Source organism: Citrus clementina, unplaced genomic scaffold (assembly GCF_000493195.1).
Source record: "Citrus clementina cultivar Clemenules unplaced genomic scaffold, Citrus_clementina_v1.0 scaffold_5, whole genome shotgun sequence".
Lineage (NCBI taxonomy): Eukaryota > Viridiplantae > Streptophyta > Magnoliopsida > Sapindales > Rutaceae > Citrus > Citrus x clementina.
Window position 1 is genome coordinate 15,179,004 of NW_006262201.1, and position 16,333 is coordinate 15,195,336.

At 32.1% G+C, this 16,333-nt stretch overlaps 3 protein-coding genes across 6 annotated transcripts; 2 read left to right on the forward strand and 1 right to left on the reverse strand.

Moving 5' to 3' along the window:
* Positions 1–2,513: 2,513 nt before the first annotated feature.
* On the reverse strand, positions 2,514–3,779 carry LOC112097964. The gene is made up of 2 exons (XM_024183559.1): positions 3,768–3,779; positions 2,514–3,344 (listed from the first exon to the last, which is right to left on the reverse strand). Exons 1-2 carry the CDS (start codon positions 3,777–3,779, stop codon positions 2,514–2,516), a joined length of 843 nt encoding a protein of 280 aa, XP_024039327.1.
* A 3,987-nt stretch (positions 3,780–7,766) lies between these two features.
* On the forward strand, positions 7,767–12,634 carry LOC18040567 (probable inactive receptor kinase At5g58300). Of its 4 annotated transcripts, none has more exons than XM_006431990.2 (3): positions 7,767–8,246; positions 9,056–10,410; positions 11,612–12,634. In XM_006431990.2, exons 1-3 carry the CDS (start codon positions 8,212–8,214, stop codon positions 12,238–12,240), a joined length of 2,019 nt encoding a protein of 672 aa, XP_006432053.1. In that variant the 5' UTR covers positions 7,767–8,211; the 3' UTR covers positions 12,241–12,634. The 4 variants fall into 4 exon arrangements, with proteins under 4 accessions (XP_006432053.1, XP_006432052.1, XP_024040664.1 ...); XM_006431989.2 differs by having other exon boundaries at positions 7,767–8,218; XM_024184896.1 differs by lacking the exon at positions 7,767–8,246 and adding an exon at positions 8,253–8,301.
* Positions 12,635–14,938: 2,304 nt separating this feature from the next.
* Positions 14,939–15,706, forward strand: LOC112097965. The gene has a single exon (XM_024183560.1). It carries the CDS (start codon positions 14,939–14,941, stop codon positions 15,704–15,706), a length of 768 nt encoding a protein of 255 aa, XP_024039328.1.
* The last annotated feature ends 627 nt before the right edge of the window (positions 15,707–16,333 follow it).

Genomic DNA, 16,333 nt, shown 5'->3' on the forward strand with positions numbered 1-16,333 from the left:
TAATTTTTTTGATAAATAATATCATAATAATTTTGAAACAATAAAGAAATAAATTAGCTAGTAGTAATAGCTTTATTATAAAAATGTATATTTATAATTTGATTAGCTTATAGTAAATAATAGTAAAACTTAATTAAAATTATAATTATATTCTTATTTGTAATTTCATAAAAGAAAAAGTTATTAATATAAAAAGGGGAGTTTGAAATTTCGCTCTTAGAATTTTTCTAGCCAAACTCTCCGGCCCGCCCTACCAAGTGACTTTGAGTTCCCCTTTTATACACAAAATAATAAATAAAGGAGCTTTAAAAATAAAAGTAATTGCAATTACTAAACAAGCAAAAGTTAGATCATTGTGGAAATTCATGACTTCCAAATTCCAATATCAAATTTAAAATTCTTCATATTGTCATATGAGTAATGCTACACATCTCAAATTTTTTTATCCCAAAAAGTTATCCCAAATGATGTGTCATTTATCAATTGATTGGTGAGATAATACAATTAATTCACTTGGATCTTATAAAGAATTATCAACCACTCAATTAATGACACATAATTTGGGATAACTTTTTGAGATAAAAAATTTAGAATGTGTAGCACTACTCATTATCATATAGTGGCCTTTCAATTTAAATTCTATCTAATTTTACAAAACAATAAAAAGAGTTTAACAATGTACAATGCTGCACATACACTGCTAGACAAAACCTTTTTCCTTCGTTTTGAAATTCCTAATGATGAGGTAAAACATTTTGTGTGAGTCCGAAAATTGTTTTAAGAGATTTGAAAGAATCACACAATTAGGACAAATATTTTCTATACTTCTTCATTACAAATTAGTGGACATGAAAATCGAAATCTCTATAAATTTCTTTTTTTTCTGTATTTTTCTTTTTTTTTAAAGGGTCAAGATGGCGAATGGCCTAATTAATTTGTTTTGGATGGAAATAAAAAAATTTTACTCACAAAACACCAACCCTTACCCCATATTATTATTGACTGTAGATGCAAACATACTCACAAAAATATTATTGACTGCTCTTTAAAATTTCTACATATAGAGATTAAAAAAATTAATTAAATAATCCACTACTTTCTAGAATTTCTTAATGACGTAGCACGTTATTTGAAAATTTTAAGATTTTAGTAGTAGTAAAACTTTTTGATGTTTTCATTATGGGGATCCAGCTGTGGTACCATACAACTGTGGCACCATACAACAGTGGTACCACAGCTGGATCCAACCATTGGATCTAGCTCTGGTGACAACTGTGGGCTAGATCCAATGGTTGGATCCATCTGTGGTACCATACAACAGTGGTACCACAGATTTGTCCTCATTATGGTATTTGTTTAATCTTTTATTTCCAGTTTAATTCTAATTTGGTTTTTCTATTTGAATTAATTTGGAGAAGTAAATTTATCCTATTATAAATAAAAAAGTATTGTTATTATTTTTGCAAGCTATTTTGATTAATAAAAATCTCTGTTTATTTTGTTCTCCTGGTGGGTTTACTATCTTTATCTATTACTAAGTGTTACTATAAAAATCTCACAATATTAATGGGTTGGGTGAGGCTATTTGAACTCATTTAATTACTCATTAAACTCATTTACTAAATAAACATACTTTTAAAATTTAAAATATGCAATTTTGCTTTACTAACCCATATTAATACCCAAAATACCCTTATTGAACTAAATTATCATAATTTCTCTCATCATTTTCTTTCCACATTATTTCTCCTTTCTTTGTTCTTTTCTTCTTTATTTCTAGATTTCTTCCCATCAGTATTTTATCCCAAATTCTTAAACTTGTTATTTTTAATTTTTAGTAGATGTTTTCCCCTTGATATTTCATGCATTTGGAATAATACACTTAAAAATTTTAAATAAACAACTGATAAGAAAATTACAAATACATTTATAATAAATAAAACATTCAAATAATTGCAACAGTTCTTGCATGGTTTTTTTTTTTTTTCATTTTCTTACATAGAAGAAAGCTTACTGAATGAGAAGAAGATTCGTTGTCCTATCCAAAGAAATTGGAAATGATGAAATTAGATGGTGGAAGTCAAGAGGAATTGTGCTAGCTTTCATCCAAATGTATTGAAAATTCATTAAAACTTCGTTCCATTAAGAAAAGTCAAAAGTGTAAATAAGGAAAAATAAATTTAATTTGTGGATTAAAAAAATCATTGACAATGTGAAAACAATACATCGAGTAATAAAGAATATGTGAGAAAAACTGTAATTTTTTATGTAATTTAATTATATAGTCTTGTCTATTATAGTAATTTTCTATATGGACATTTTAATAATTAAAAAATTTATTAAATATTGGATTTAATAAGTATTTTGGTGAGTTCAAATAGCCTTGCCCTAATGGATTTACTTTCTTTATCTGTTGTTGAGTTTTATTATAAAAATCTTACAATATTAAGTCGATTGAATTATAATATTATCTATTATTATTATTTTTTGAATGAAAGTAATCATTTCATAAATCAAACAACACTGTTTAATACATTCAATATCTCGGCTGGAATGTGATCCAGCCAGACAGCTGAAGTATTTGCTCCTATAGCAAGCTTTGCCAAGGAATGGGCACAAGTGTTACAAGTTCTTGGAATATGTCTGAACTTGACATCTTTAAAGTCACGTCGTTTCTCCTGGATGTATGAGATAACCCAGCTTATACCTGTTCTACTGCCCTTGGTGTTGTTAAGTAAGTCCACCACTTCTTTGCAATCTGCCTCCATGATCAAAGCGGATAGAGAGAGTTCTTTTGCTACCTGCAAGCCCCACTCCATCGCTTCATCTTCTGCAAAGCTCACTCCCTCCCTCAGTGGAACTTGCTTTGTGCCTGCCACCACTATCTTGCCACTTGGGTCTTTTATAACAGCTCCCAACCATGCTACTTGGTCCCTGTTATTTATTGCTGCATCCACATTAACCTTGAGGAAATTTCCAGGTGGGGGCTCCCACTTTTTCTGCACAATCCTTTTGACATTATGAATGTGAGATGCATCTGGTTTTCGAGCTCTATGGTATGCTTCTAGAAGTGATTCAGCCTTTGCTGCTGAGGCTCTTGGGTCTAACTTTTTTCCTTCGAAAATCCTTTTGTTTCTTGCAAACCATACTGCCCAACAGAAAGCTATTGCTTGCTCAGCCTCTGTTTTTCCCCAAGTGCTCCACACCTCATAGATGAATTCTAGAATATCATGATTCTGGGCATTTGGTATTTGGACTGAAGAAGTGGCATGATACCAGATTTTCCTTGCTGCTTTGCAATCCAAGAGTGCATGACTGACTGTCTCCACCTCCCTGTTGCACCCCTGGCATATTTAATCCATCATAAGTTAGATTCTTTTATCAAAGTGATTCACAACCATCACATCAAACTTAGATCCATATACTTAATCTTTGTGTGGAGTGAGTGGATTTTGTTTTAAAATTATTCTACTTCCGTTATCACGCTGCCTCATCACTTATAGCTATTGCTGAGATAAATATGAACCCATCACTCGCTCAAATCTGTTTATTCAATTTCACGACTAATATGATTTCGTGCGATGAAATGAAGTGTGCCAACTCAAGATCAAGAATTTCCAAATTTAACTTGTTTTCAAAGCATCCAAATCGAGGTTATTATTACATTCTCCGCCAAACAAGGGCTATTTTATAGTAAATAATAAATATGGGCTCAAGTATAATAAAAAGCACTTTAAAGGTTAAATTAATAAACATGTAATGATAACCAATTCGGCCATGATATTCCCATTTTATGTTTTCGGCACTATTTTTATTTATTAGATCTCCAAGCTCTTGACAACTCAATACAAAATTTTAATTACAGTCATCATGATTAATCAATAAAAAAAGTACTTTTTGACTTTTTGTCTTTTTAAAATGTTAATGAATTAAAAAAAATCTCTTTTCAATAATTTTTTAAACATATATTAATATAAATTTTTGCTTATTTTGATTGCTAAAATTTACATTTAACATAAATCTTCCCCTCCCTAATGATTATTAATTAATTAGTCAAAATTAATAGTTGAGATATCACAGTTTATAAAGGTGGATCTGATCGATCATGAAAAAGTTTCAAGAGTTAGCTAATTAATTGAGCTTCATTTATTTAAAGATAACCTGGAAACATCCATCATTATCATATATAAAATTGAATTTTCACTTATTATTCATTTGACCAGATTCAATAGCAAAGATTATGACTTAATTAACATGTGCTTTGCAAAATTACAGATTAAGAAGTTAAACGTTAATAATATTTTTTAAAATTGAAACTTAATTAATTTCTTAATTACAAATATCATATTGATTTTTTTCTTCTTTATGGGGTTTTATAAATGTGGGTTGAATTTTTTTTTTAATATTCAGAATCAAATTAATCAGACCTATTTTGAGCTCTAATCGAATTGAACTAAATTTTCTTTTTGTTAATTATAAATATCATTAGATTTGAATGTAATATTTAAAATCACATATTGATACTATCCATGTACAAACATATAGATGGAATTTGTTGAAACATTGATAATCTCTTCTAATAAATTATCAATCGTCAATCATTATTAATAAATTTATGAGAGCATTTAAACCACTATTTATTAATAAATTTATTCATATAAACATGATCGTCAATCGTTAGTAGAAGAATCCATGTTGCATGGGTACAAGAAGAGCATAGAAATTAATTTGTTGGGAGTGGTTAGAGTAATGAAATATATAAAGAGGGAGTAGTTGGATCAACATTATCATCATCACAAGTACTCCTTAATTAATCAATTTAATCTTCATTTGCAGCTCCTCAATTTGGTTATTATTGTATTAATGCTTTCAATACTCTCTCAATTTAAAAGCACAAATTCGAAATCACTCCCCCCCCCCCCCCCCAAAAAAAAAAAAAAGATCAAGGACCACTCATTAAATGCTAATGGTTTGCGAAGATGCATAGTACCAAAGTTGTTTATATATTTATTGAATTCACATAATTATGGACCCAATTCCACCGTCATCACGAATTTCTGCATCAACCATTTCAAATATGCACTCCTAAAATTATTGCGTTTGTTATACATTTATACTCATGTGAAATCTACAAATTTTAGTGCAAAAACATAGTGGAAATTTATGGAAATTAGCCGAAGTTTTGGCCATTTATAGATTTAGGCAGCTTCCCATTTCCTTTCTGCGTACGTATTTGTGGATATAAATATTTTAATTTCTTTTAAAAGGTAGATGAGTGGATAAACAAAATCAACTTTTAAACATCTTTTTTTTTTTTTAAGATTTGACTTGAACTGAGGTAACTAATTCAATAATCAACTAAATAAAATTGTTTGATAACCGCTCGATAAAAATATCTTTAAAAAAAATATATGTTCTAAATTTTTCCTCTCAAACCAAAGTCAATTGCATTAGTTTAGTTAAAAAAAATTTCATTTTTTGTCTTTTAATCAAGTGTCAATAAATTAACGTTTTGACTTACAATGATTCTTTTGACTATAAAAATAAACGAGATGGTTAGTGGGCTAACATTATATAAATAATTCTTAAATTTTGAATATTTTCATTTATTTTTCAAAATATATATAGAAATGCAACTCATAAAATCTAATAAGAAATGGTAATTTTTAAAAACCTCCCCTGAGGTTTGGGCTTGTTGCAAGTAGATGGCGAGAATTGATTTATTTGTAAAAAACCCCCTACCGTCAGTTAAGTTTAACATTGACCGTTAGTTGACCGTACAAAGACAATATTATCCTTAACAATAGTTTGTAAACGAAAATAACTAAAAAAAAACTAAAATTATTGGTGCAAAAAGCACAAACCCTATTTTTTGATAATTTTATCCTTGTCAATTCTAAAAATTTACAATATCATAGTTAAAGATTATGACTATTTCATTTTTAAATTTTAAATTTTAAATTTTATCTTTCTTGTAGGAATTTTAAAGAAATATCAATAATTTAAAGAGGATTTAATTTTTTAATTTTAACTTTTTTATAGAAACTTTAAGAAAATATCAATAATTTAAAAAGTGTAAAATAGCTAATAATTTTGGTTTTTTTTTTAGTTATTTTCGTTTATAAACTATTGTTAAGGGTAATATTGTCTTTGCACGGTCAACTAACGGTCAATGTTAAACTTAACTGACGGTAGGGGGTTTTTTACAAATAAATCAATTCTCGCCATCTACTTACAACAAGTCCAAACCTCAGGGGAGGTTTTTAAAAATTACCCAGAAAGAAACGAAGAAAAATTAACGTCAAAATTTGAGGATTTTGTGTTTGCGTGTCTCTCTCTCTCTTTCTCTATATATGTACATATAATTGAATATTTTAAATGCCAACCACTTTCTCCCCTTCAATTGATCATCCATTATTGCGAATGAGAATGAGATACGTGAATGCATTGAAATACAAGAAAAATAATTAAATTTCTGACAGCCATTAAATAAAATAATTCAGAAGCATTATTTAACACACAAAAATATATGTTGTTGTTTAAATATGTTATTATTTTGTTTCGAAAATAAATCTGTGAACAAAGTGAAAAAAAAAAAAGCCCTCAAACATCATACATTTCAATGATGATCATTACTATTATTATGCAATATATATAATTAACAATGCAAAACGTGAATAGCAAGCTAAACAGTTAAAACATCGTTTAGTTTCTATATTTTAAAATTAATATCTGTTTAGTTTATGTATTTTTAAAAGCATATCAAAATATTCTTATTGTCAAACTAGTTGACACTCCTGCTATTATTTTTTATTCTTTTAGTTTATTTTTGTAATATTATCCTCTTATAATAATTTTTTTGACATTAATAAAGAGAAAAAAATTAAATTATCAATTTAATTCTAAAAAATAAAATAAAATAAAGAGAATATATATTAGTTTTTGTGGGACATTCCGTTGAGAAGTTAATATATTAATTTTTTTATTATGTCTCAAAAAGTGGTAATTTAATTTTTTTTATAACATTAATTTTTTTGACATACGTGAACTTCTATAAAAATTAATATTTATTTTTTATGTTTTGATTTTATTTTGCAGTTAAATTGATAATTTAATTTTTTTATTAATGTTTAAAAAATATTATTATAAGAGGATAATATTATAAAAATAAATAAAAAAGAATTAAATATAACTACAAAGATGTGATGCTAATAATAATAATTTTTTAAAAATTAAAATATTTCTAAACTGATGCTAAATTAATAAATAAAATAAAAGTGAAGCTACTCACCCAACGCCGGTGTGAACCAAGGACAAAATAGATTAGGTCATGTTTGGGATTGAGGTGCTGTATATTTTAAGTTACGCCTGTTGTGGATAAAAAATTATAATTATAAAATAAAATTTAATAATATGTAGTAAACATAAATTTCAAATAATTATTAAACATATAATAGATTTTTTATATTACAAGTAAAAAATTATATCAACATAATTTTCAAGTTACAGTAGTTAGTGTTTACCAAACACTTTAATACTGTAACTTAAAAATTACAACTGTCTAACTTTAATTTCAAACGCACCCTTAAAGCCCAGAACAACGGTAAAGAAATGCGCATGTAAATAAATAAACACACACACATATAAAATTAAAAAGTGTATAAATAAATACATTTTAATGCCAATACTAATTAACTATTAAATTAAAAATAATAAAGAATTGTTGTCTGTTGAACTTAAAGTTAAATAAAGATGGAGGACGGACACTTCACTAATGAAAGGCTACAGTCCCTGTTGCTCCGTTGTCCTTTCACCCTCACTCACTAACTCTCTCCCTCTCTCTGTCTAGCTCGCTCTCGCTCTCTCTCTCCATCTTCAGTCAAAGCCTCTTCTCCTTTAATTCTAATTTTATAATTAATTTCCCCCTTTTATTTATTTCTTTTTGTTTTCAAAAAATAAAAAAATAAATTCTCTTCTCCAACCTCTCTGGTACACACAAAAAGCTCAGAACAACTGCTTCTAACATGTTACACAACCAGGCCACGTGTTTCGTTTGAGTTGAGTTGTCGAGCTACAGCTTCTATTCTAATCTAATGTCGGATCTGGAACCAACCAATGCCGTTACAAGAACAACAAGCAAATCTCATGTTTCAGCTCAACGGTAACTTCTCCACTGAGCTGAGCTGAGCTGAGCTGTCAACTGCCTGTTGGATGAGAGGTCTTGCTTCTTTCCCCCATGTTTCCAGGTTCACTTGTAATTTGCAGATCTGATTACTTCTCAACAATGTTATTTGTTTGTGGGTATTTCACTTTAACAAGTGTTGTTCTTTATAACAATCTTTTTCTCTTTTGCATTGAATCTTTTTTCATTTTTTTTTTGGCCTGCCTTAGTCTTTTAGCTATTAGATATTTTTTTAAATTGATAAAGATGGGTGCATTTTCTAATGGGGCCTTTCAAATGTGGTTCATTTTTCCTTTATTCTCCATATCTACTCCCTTTGGATAATGCTTTGCTCTCTTTTTTTTTGTGTACTGTATTTGTTACTTAACATATAATTTAATACGAAAAAGTAAAAAAAAAAAGGTTGGATGGTTTCCCTTTTGAATACGTTTCTTGATCCATATGTTTCAATCTCCAAAATTGTTGAATTAGCATTGGAATATGAAATATGGAAAACTGACCGCACTGCCCTTGTTTTTGGGTGCTCATCATACTTAAAAGAATTTCATATTTTTACATTTAATTATATGTTGTTTAACTTTAGTAGGTATGAACCTCTTTCAGCTCTGTGCTCTTAAAGATTGATGAGTGCTGTTAGGCTTAGATGTAGCTGGATTAAAGGTCATATTCTCGCGAAATTTGCATTTGAGATGCTCGAAATTGTTTGCTGCATTTCCTTTTATGATTTGAAAATCTCTAGTAGCTTTTGACACACATCATGGTTTGAGTAGAGATGGGACTAATTGTCATGTTTTTGGAAGATGAGTGTCTGATGGTGGTCTTTTTCTTTGTGCTTCTATCAGTCTAATGTTGTTGGCTTTTGGCTTTATTCAGGAATATAGAAACGCTTCTGGGGTTACATTTCTGTTACAGCAGTCACTTACTTATACCCTGTATTAAACAACTCCTCATGAAGTTCAGCTCCGCTGCCCCACTGTTTTTTCCCCTCTGTGTCATAGTCTCTCTGCTTCCCCTGGCTTTTGCTGATCTGAACTCAGATAGACAGGCCCTTCTTGACTTTGCTGATGCTGTACCCCATCTTCGGAAGCTCAATTGGAGCTCCACTAATCCCATCTGCCAGTCTTGGGTGGGCATCAATTGCACTCAGGATCGTACTCGTGTGTTTGGTCTCCGGCTACCAGGAATTGGACTTGTGGGACCTATCCCAAACAACACTCTAGGTAAACTAGATGCCCTTGAGGTTCTCAGCCTTCGATCCAATGTACTAACTGGCGGTCTTCCTTCTGAAATAACCTCCCTTCCTTCTCTGCGCTACCTCTATCTCCAACATAATAACTTCTCTGGCAAAATTCCTTCCTCCTTTTCCCCTCAACTTGTGGTATTGGATCTCTCATTTAACTCTTTCACGGGGAACATTCCACAAAGCATACAAAATTTGACCCAACTCACTGGATTGAGCCTCCAGAGTAACAACCTTTCAGGATCAATCCCCAATTTTGACATCCCTAAGCTAAGGCATCTGAATCTAAGCTACAACGGTCTTAAAGGTCCAATCCCGTCATCCCTTCAAAAGTTTCCCAATTCCTCTTTTGTAGGTAACTCTCTCTTATGTGGTCCACCGCTAAAAGCTTGCTTCCCTGTTGCACCTTCTCCATCACCTACTTATTCTCCACCCCCATTCATTCCTCGAAAGCAAAGCTCGAAACAGAAACTTGGATTGGGAGCTATCATTGCCATTGCAGTAGGAGGGTCTGCTGTGCTACTTCTTGTAGCTCTAGTTATCTTATGCTACTGTTTGAAGAAAAAAGATAATGGGAGCAATGGTGTATCCAAAGGGAAGGCTTCTAGTGGTGGCAGGAGTGAAAAGCCCAAAGAGGAGTTTGGAAGTGGGGTGCAAGAACCTGAGAAAAACAAGCTAGTTTTCTTTGAAGGTTGTTCTTATAATTTTGATCTTGAAGATTTATTAAGGGCTTCGGCTGAAGTGCTGGGTAAGGGTAGTTATGGCACGGCATATAAAGCTGTCCTGGAGGAGTCAATAACAGTTGTGGTGAAAAGGCTGAAGGAGGTGGTGGTGGGGAAGAGGGACTTCGAGCAGCAGATGGAGATTGTGGGACGGGTTGGACAGCACCCAAATGTTGTGCCACTCCGTGCTTATTACTACTCAAAGGATGAAAAACTCTTGGTCTATGACTATTTTGCAAGTGGCAGCTTATCCACACTCTTACATGGTATGGTTTCTCCACTACTATATTATTCTTTTTCTCATAGTTGAAAATAGTTAAAAGAGCAAAGAAGGGGTAACTTTTAACTTTGATTTTGTTTTACACGTATAATTTGAAAGCTGGTAAATACATTTTAGTTTTTCTTGTGAAAAATCTTATGGCCAGAAATGTGGTGGCCTTTGAAATCTGATGCCTTATGCTTTCTTATTAGAGTGGAATGCATAATTTTTTTACCAGAGCACCGTGGTACTCTAATCTGACAACCCCCTTTATGATGTGACCCACATAAGTAGTCAATTTTATTATAACACTTAATCAGTGCAGGACACTAAATTGAATTTTATGCCATGTCTTTGTATAAGGATTCTTTAAATTTGATGGTACTAGAGGTTTTGAATAATTCTGTGTTACTATTGGAAATTCAAAATTTTTTAACGGCTAATTCCGAAGAACTGACAATAATATTGGCGATAATATTGTCACCAAGAGCATGTGGGAAGTATGCAGTAATTTTATGTAAACATGTTAAATATGAGCATATGGTTGGGAAAAGAACTTGTATTATTAGAGGTGATGACTTCTAGTTTGTATGGACTCGGAGAATGTGTCCTATTTTGACATAAATTTTGATATTAGATGAATGAAGTTGTTTGGTTGGTAAGACCAATACTTGAATCTTTCTTATTGACTTTACCCTGGTCGTTGAGTCTAATAACTTTCATAATTTGATTACGAACAAGAATAAGCTTATGTAGGATATCCTCGTAAGTATCATGCCTTAATAGTTCAAATGACTTGATTTGAAGACATAATAGATTTATTGGAACGATGTTGATGCGAATGATATTGAAAAACAAATTGAACTCTAGGAATATAAACCGGTGAGACAAAGCACGTCCACCTTAAGTTAAAACAGATGAGTGGAGGCTCAATTACAATATATCTAGGCTTGAGGAGTCTTACTGCTTTTCTTGCAGGACTATTAACATTGACTAGAACTGTAGGTCTATATGTGAAGAATTGCTCCGCATTGTATCCATAAGAAAAATGAACATTCAACTTGCACTTTTTGATTATTCTAGTCAAGAAGTGCTTAAACATTCACCTGTCATAACTCAGACGGGAATATCTACAGGAGAGAGCTATCCATTTGCTCATTAGAAGTCATGTCTGTATAATCCGACACCCAATTTTTACTTGATGACAGGAAATAGGGGAGCTGGTAGAACTCCACTGGACTGGGAGACAAGAGTAAAGATATTGCTTGGGACAGCAAGGGGCGTTGCCCACATTCATTCTATGGGTGGTCCAAAATTCACTCATGGAAATATTAAAGCCTCAAATGTCCTCATCAACCAAGATCTTGATGGATGCATCTCTGATTTTGGACTGACCCCTCTTATGAATGTCCCTGCCACACCATCTCGGAGTGCAGGCTACCGTGCTCCTGAGGTGATTGAAACCCGTAAGCACAGTCATAAATCAGACGTGTATAGTTTTGGTGTCCTTCTCCTTGAGATGCTGACTGGGAAAGCTCCACTCCAGTCACCAACGCGTGATGATATGGTTGATCTCCCTAGGTGGGTTCAGTCTGTTGTTCGGGAAGAATGGACAGCTGAGGTTTTTGATGTCGAGTTGATGAGGTTCCAAAACATTGAAGAAGAAATGGTACAGATGCTGCAAATTGGCATGGCCTGTGTGGCAAAGGTGCCAGACATGAGACCCAACATGGACGAAGTTGTTAGAATGATTGAAGAAGTCCGGCAATCTGACTCAGAAAACCGGCCATCTTCTGAAGAGAACAAATCCAAAGATTCAAATGTTCAGACCCCGTGATTGCCAACAAAGTTGGTGCTGTTTGATTTCAAGTTTTAATATTAAGATTGAACATTTTACATGCAAACATGCACAGAAAGGTTTTCTCGAGCATCATTCGAAATTTACATCCATTTGTGGCTTCTTATAGTGTGAATCTGTCCTTTGGGCTATTTTTCTTAGGGGCATAGTTTCTGATTTTTTTTTTCAATTATTATTCTCTTTAGGTGGGTTTTTCATTACATGATTTGTTGTAATAATTTTTATTCCAATGTTATGAATCGATTGATGAAGTTCAATTTATTTTTGACATCTCTCTGGGGGTGGGGGATTCTGGAGATTTATCAAATAACCAGCAAGCCATCAATCTAAAAGCAGACCTGTGCTTTGTTATGGGATCTATTGTACGAGGATAAATATACAGACATGCATATGTTGTTAATATTCGAATCGAATCATGGAATTGATGACAGTTCCCAAGGCTACTAGATTTTTCTGAAATTGTTACCACCCATATGATTAGGAGTCCGGAGGCATCATAATTCATTCAATGTCTAAAAAGTGATGTTATTTTTACTTAATTGGGATACTTAATTTGTATCTCAACTGATATGCCACTAATAAAAAAATATTATTTAAATAAAAAATGATAAGAATTAATAATTATCTATTATTTGAATTAACATATGGTTATATGTTGTTTATCACATCAGTTTGTATAGGGATGACAAAAATTCCCACGGGAACAGGTACTCTCCGGGATTTTCCCAATTTGGGGAGGGTATGGGAATAATTTAATACCCAATTTCTTATTTGGGGAGGGGATGGAGAAATTTTTTTACCCAATTTCTTATTCGAGGAGGAGACGGGGATGAGGTGGAATCCCCATCCCCTACCCATTTCCCCATTTTAATTTTTAATTTTTTTAAAATTACTAGTAAATAAATAATAAAATTTAAATTATAAAATTATAAATATTGGTAAAAATAAAAAAATATCAACATATTTATATTATTAAACTTTTAGGCCTAATTAACTAATTAAAGTCCTAAATTTTTATTTAGGACATTAAAAAGACCGAGTAGATTCTATTAGCCCAAAATTTTTTAATTTTAATATTCTTTAAATATTTTAAACTTAAATCTATTTTTTATTTATTTTTAGATGTTATAATTGCCCACAACGAATCACAATTTTAATATCTACTCTATTCTAATCTAATCTAATCTAATATTTGCTCTTGATTTGCTCCGATTTAATTATTGTGTTTATAGCCCACATTTATAAAGTGCCCACGCCACTATTGAAAAAGTTAATTTTGAATCTAAATTCGATTTTATTTGTAACAATTTTGTATTAGACTATTAATTTGCTCATGATAGTTTGTAAAAGAAGTTTGTATCCCTTGCATGCTGCGTTACTTACTAATTTAATGTATATGACTTTTGTAATGGATATTAATGTAAGATATATTTCAAACTTTACTTTTATTTGAATTTTTTATTTTAATATGATTAACTCAAAATCAAAAATAAAAAAAATGTATTAGTTATTCGGGGATCGGGGACCCTCGGGGATCCCCTGTTATTATTCGGGGAGGGGATGAAGATTCTCTCAAGTAATTCTTACGGGGACGAAGAGGGGATGGGGACATACGTAAAATATCGGGGATGAGTACGGAGAGATTGATCCCCTCCCCTCCTCTCCCCATTGCCATCCCTAAGTTTGTATATAGTTTGTATCCCAATTAAGTAGGTATAAGCTGTATAACATTAATGATGTCGAATATTATTAACATGGAAATTTATTCCCACGAATATTCGGTGGGGCTTGAACCTATATTTCTAGATACATTCATACAAGCCCGGTAAGGCTACTGGAAAGTCTAGAATATTTTAGCATGTCACGCCTTTTCTCGTAATAACAAGTATACAATAAGTTACGTGGATATATCCTGTCATTCATATGCCTGGTAGGATTAGATGGCTTCAAGTCTTCAATCTCCACTAGAAGTGAAGAACTAATTAACGGTGTTATAAATTATTTACTACATAATTACATTATAATTAAACAACGTTAGAGATTTTGGAATAACATTCGATGATAAATTTATCTATTAGTCTATTGTATATACAATTAATCATTAGAATCATGACATAATGTATGATGTCTGTAATTGTTTTATGGGTGTTATGATTCTATCAGTTGGAGAAATTTTAGAATATATTAAAAGTAATACAACCAAATAATGCATATATGACATGTGTATTTGGATTTAATATAACTACTATTTATATGATAGTTTTCAAAATAAACGCACACATGTCATAATATAATTAATTTATTTTTATATGATTGACATAGCATCTCTAATGTATTTTACAATTTCTTGGTTGACCTCACTGTGCATACTTGTGATATATAAAAGTTTTTCTCACATTTTGGGATATGCAGCATTAATTAATACGTTTACCATAACATATGGTATAACAGTGTCCAAGCAACATCTGCTTGATTAAACAAATATGAAAGATGATCAAAACAATAATTTTTTCATTTTGGTTATTTGTTTTAGATTTACCATGAATAGCTGGCGGTCCTCAGCTGCTCTGGCCAACGAAAATAAATCTCCAACGTAGGAATCAATAATATGAAAGCTCAGATTAACTCATTTGTTTGACCATCAAGGTTATCAATTAGCTCAGAAATTCTCTGGGCAATGGCGGGGTTTGCAGGAGCATCATCAAGTCAGGAACAGCACCTCCAGAATCCAAACCCGCCATTGCCGCAGCATCAGCATCAGCAGCAGCGGACAAAGCGCGTTGCCTTCTCTGAAATTCCTGGTAAACGAACAATGTACGAGGACATTCAGGACCCCAACTCCAAAGGGCATCGCTCTTGCCGCTGTTTCACGTGCTGTGCATGGATATGCATAAGCGTCACCGCTTTCCTTATAATCATCTTCGTGTTGGGCTTCGTTGCCGTAGGCATCCTCCGTTCATCTCTGCCCCACATCAACGTCTTAAAAGTCCACTCTTCGAATATAAGCATCTCTGAATCTTCCCGACAGAAGTTTCTAACCATGGAGATCAGTGTTAAACTTGAGTTCGAGAACGAAAATGATAAAATGAGCTTGCACTACGAGAAACTGAGAGTCGAGATCAAAGCCGAAAATGTTAGAATTGGACACACCGCCATTCCAGGGTTTTCCCAAAGGAGTGGAAATGAGACCAAAATAGATGTCAACACCACAACTACGAATACTCGAATTGATGATGCAAATGCCGAGATATTAAAATTGAGATACAGACAGAAGGCCATGTTGGTTGATCTGTTCATGACTGGGGATGTTGGTTTTAGTTTCGGAGGGTTGAACATCAAGGGCTTGCCTTTCGAGGTTAATTGCCAAAAAGTTAATGAAGCTTATATTAAATCTGATGATCCACCTAAGTGCTATACTAAGCTTCTTTCTTTCAGGGGATTGTGATTTTTCATTAATTTCTGGTTAACTACTTTTTCCATGATTAATTGCAACAAGCATCTGTAAATTGATGGAGGAGATCGAAGCTGAGGTCACAACAGTATTTACCCCGATCGATTATGAAGATGAAATTTTTTTTTTTCTTGGTTATATATTTATATAGGAGGTTTTTATTTATTGTGTGACAAGGGCAATGGCACTACTGGCAGCCATGTGATTTATTCTTTTTTTTTTTTTTATTTTGTACTGATTAAATTATTTACCAAATACTAGCTTTTGTAATTAGTTTTGTATCGGAATCTTCCTTGTTTAATGAAGTAGAAAATTGTTTTAATTTATTACTTGTACTTAGTCTGCTTTGTAAGGAAATATTATGCTGGCGGATCCAAATCAGCCAGCTGATTATTACTCAGCATTACCATGAAGCTAATTTGCCAAGATTTGAGCAGCTTCATTACAAGATGGTATAAGATGAACATCAACAGAGTTCTTTTAAGCTATTAATTAGATATATACTTGAAGCGAAGTTCTTTGGTGTTTATTATAATGATTATTTGGAATATATAACTATAATCCAAGATCTTGGAATGGATACTTACACACACACCAATGAGAGTTCTCGCACTTTAATAA

What these genes read in the sequence shown, in the direction of transcription:
- LOC18040567 (XM_006431990.2), top strand. Translation starts at nt 8,212, where the DNA reads ATGAGAGGTCTTGCTTCTTTCCCCCATGTTTCCAG. An exon ending in TCTTTCCCCCATGTTTCCAG is followed by an intron (nt 8,247 to 9,055) that starts GTTCACTTGTAA and finishes GGCTTTATTCAG; the next exon opens with GAATATAGAAACGCTTCTGG. An exon ending in CTTATCCACACTCTTACATG is followed by an intron (nt 10,411 to 11,611) that starts GTATGGTTTCTC and finishes ACTTGATGACAG; the next exon opens with GAAATAGGGGAGCTGGTAGA.
- LOC112097965 (XM_024183560.1), top strand. Translation starts at nt 14,939, where the DNA reads ATGGCGGGGTTTGCAGGAGCATCATCAAGTCAGGAACAGCACCTCCAG.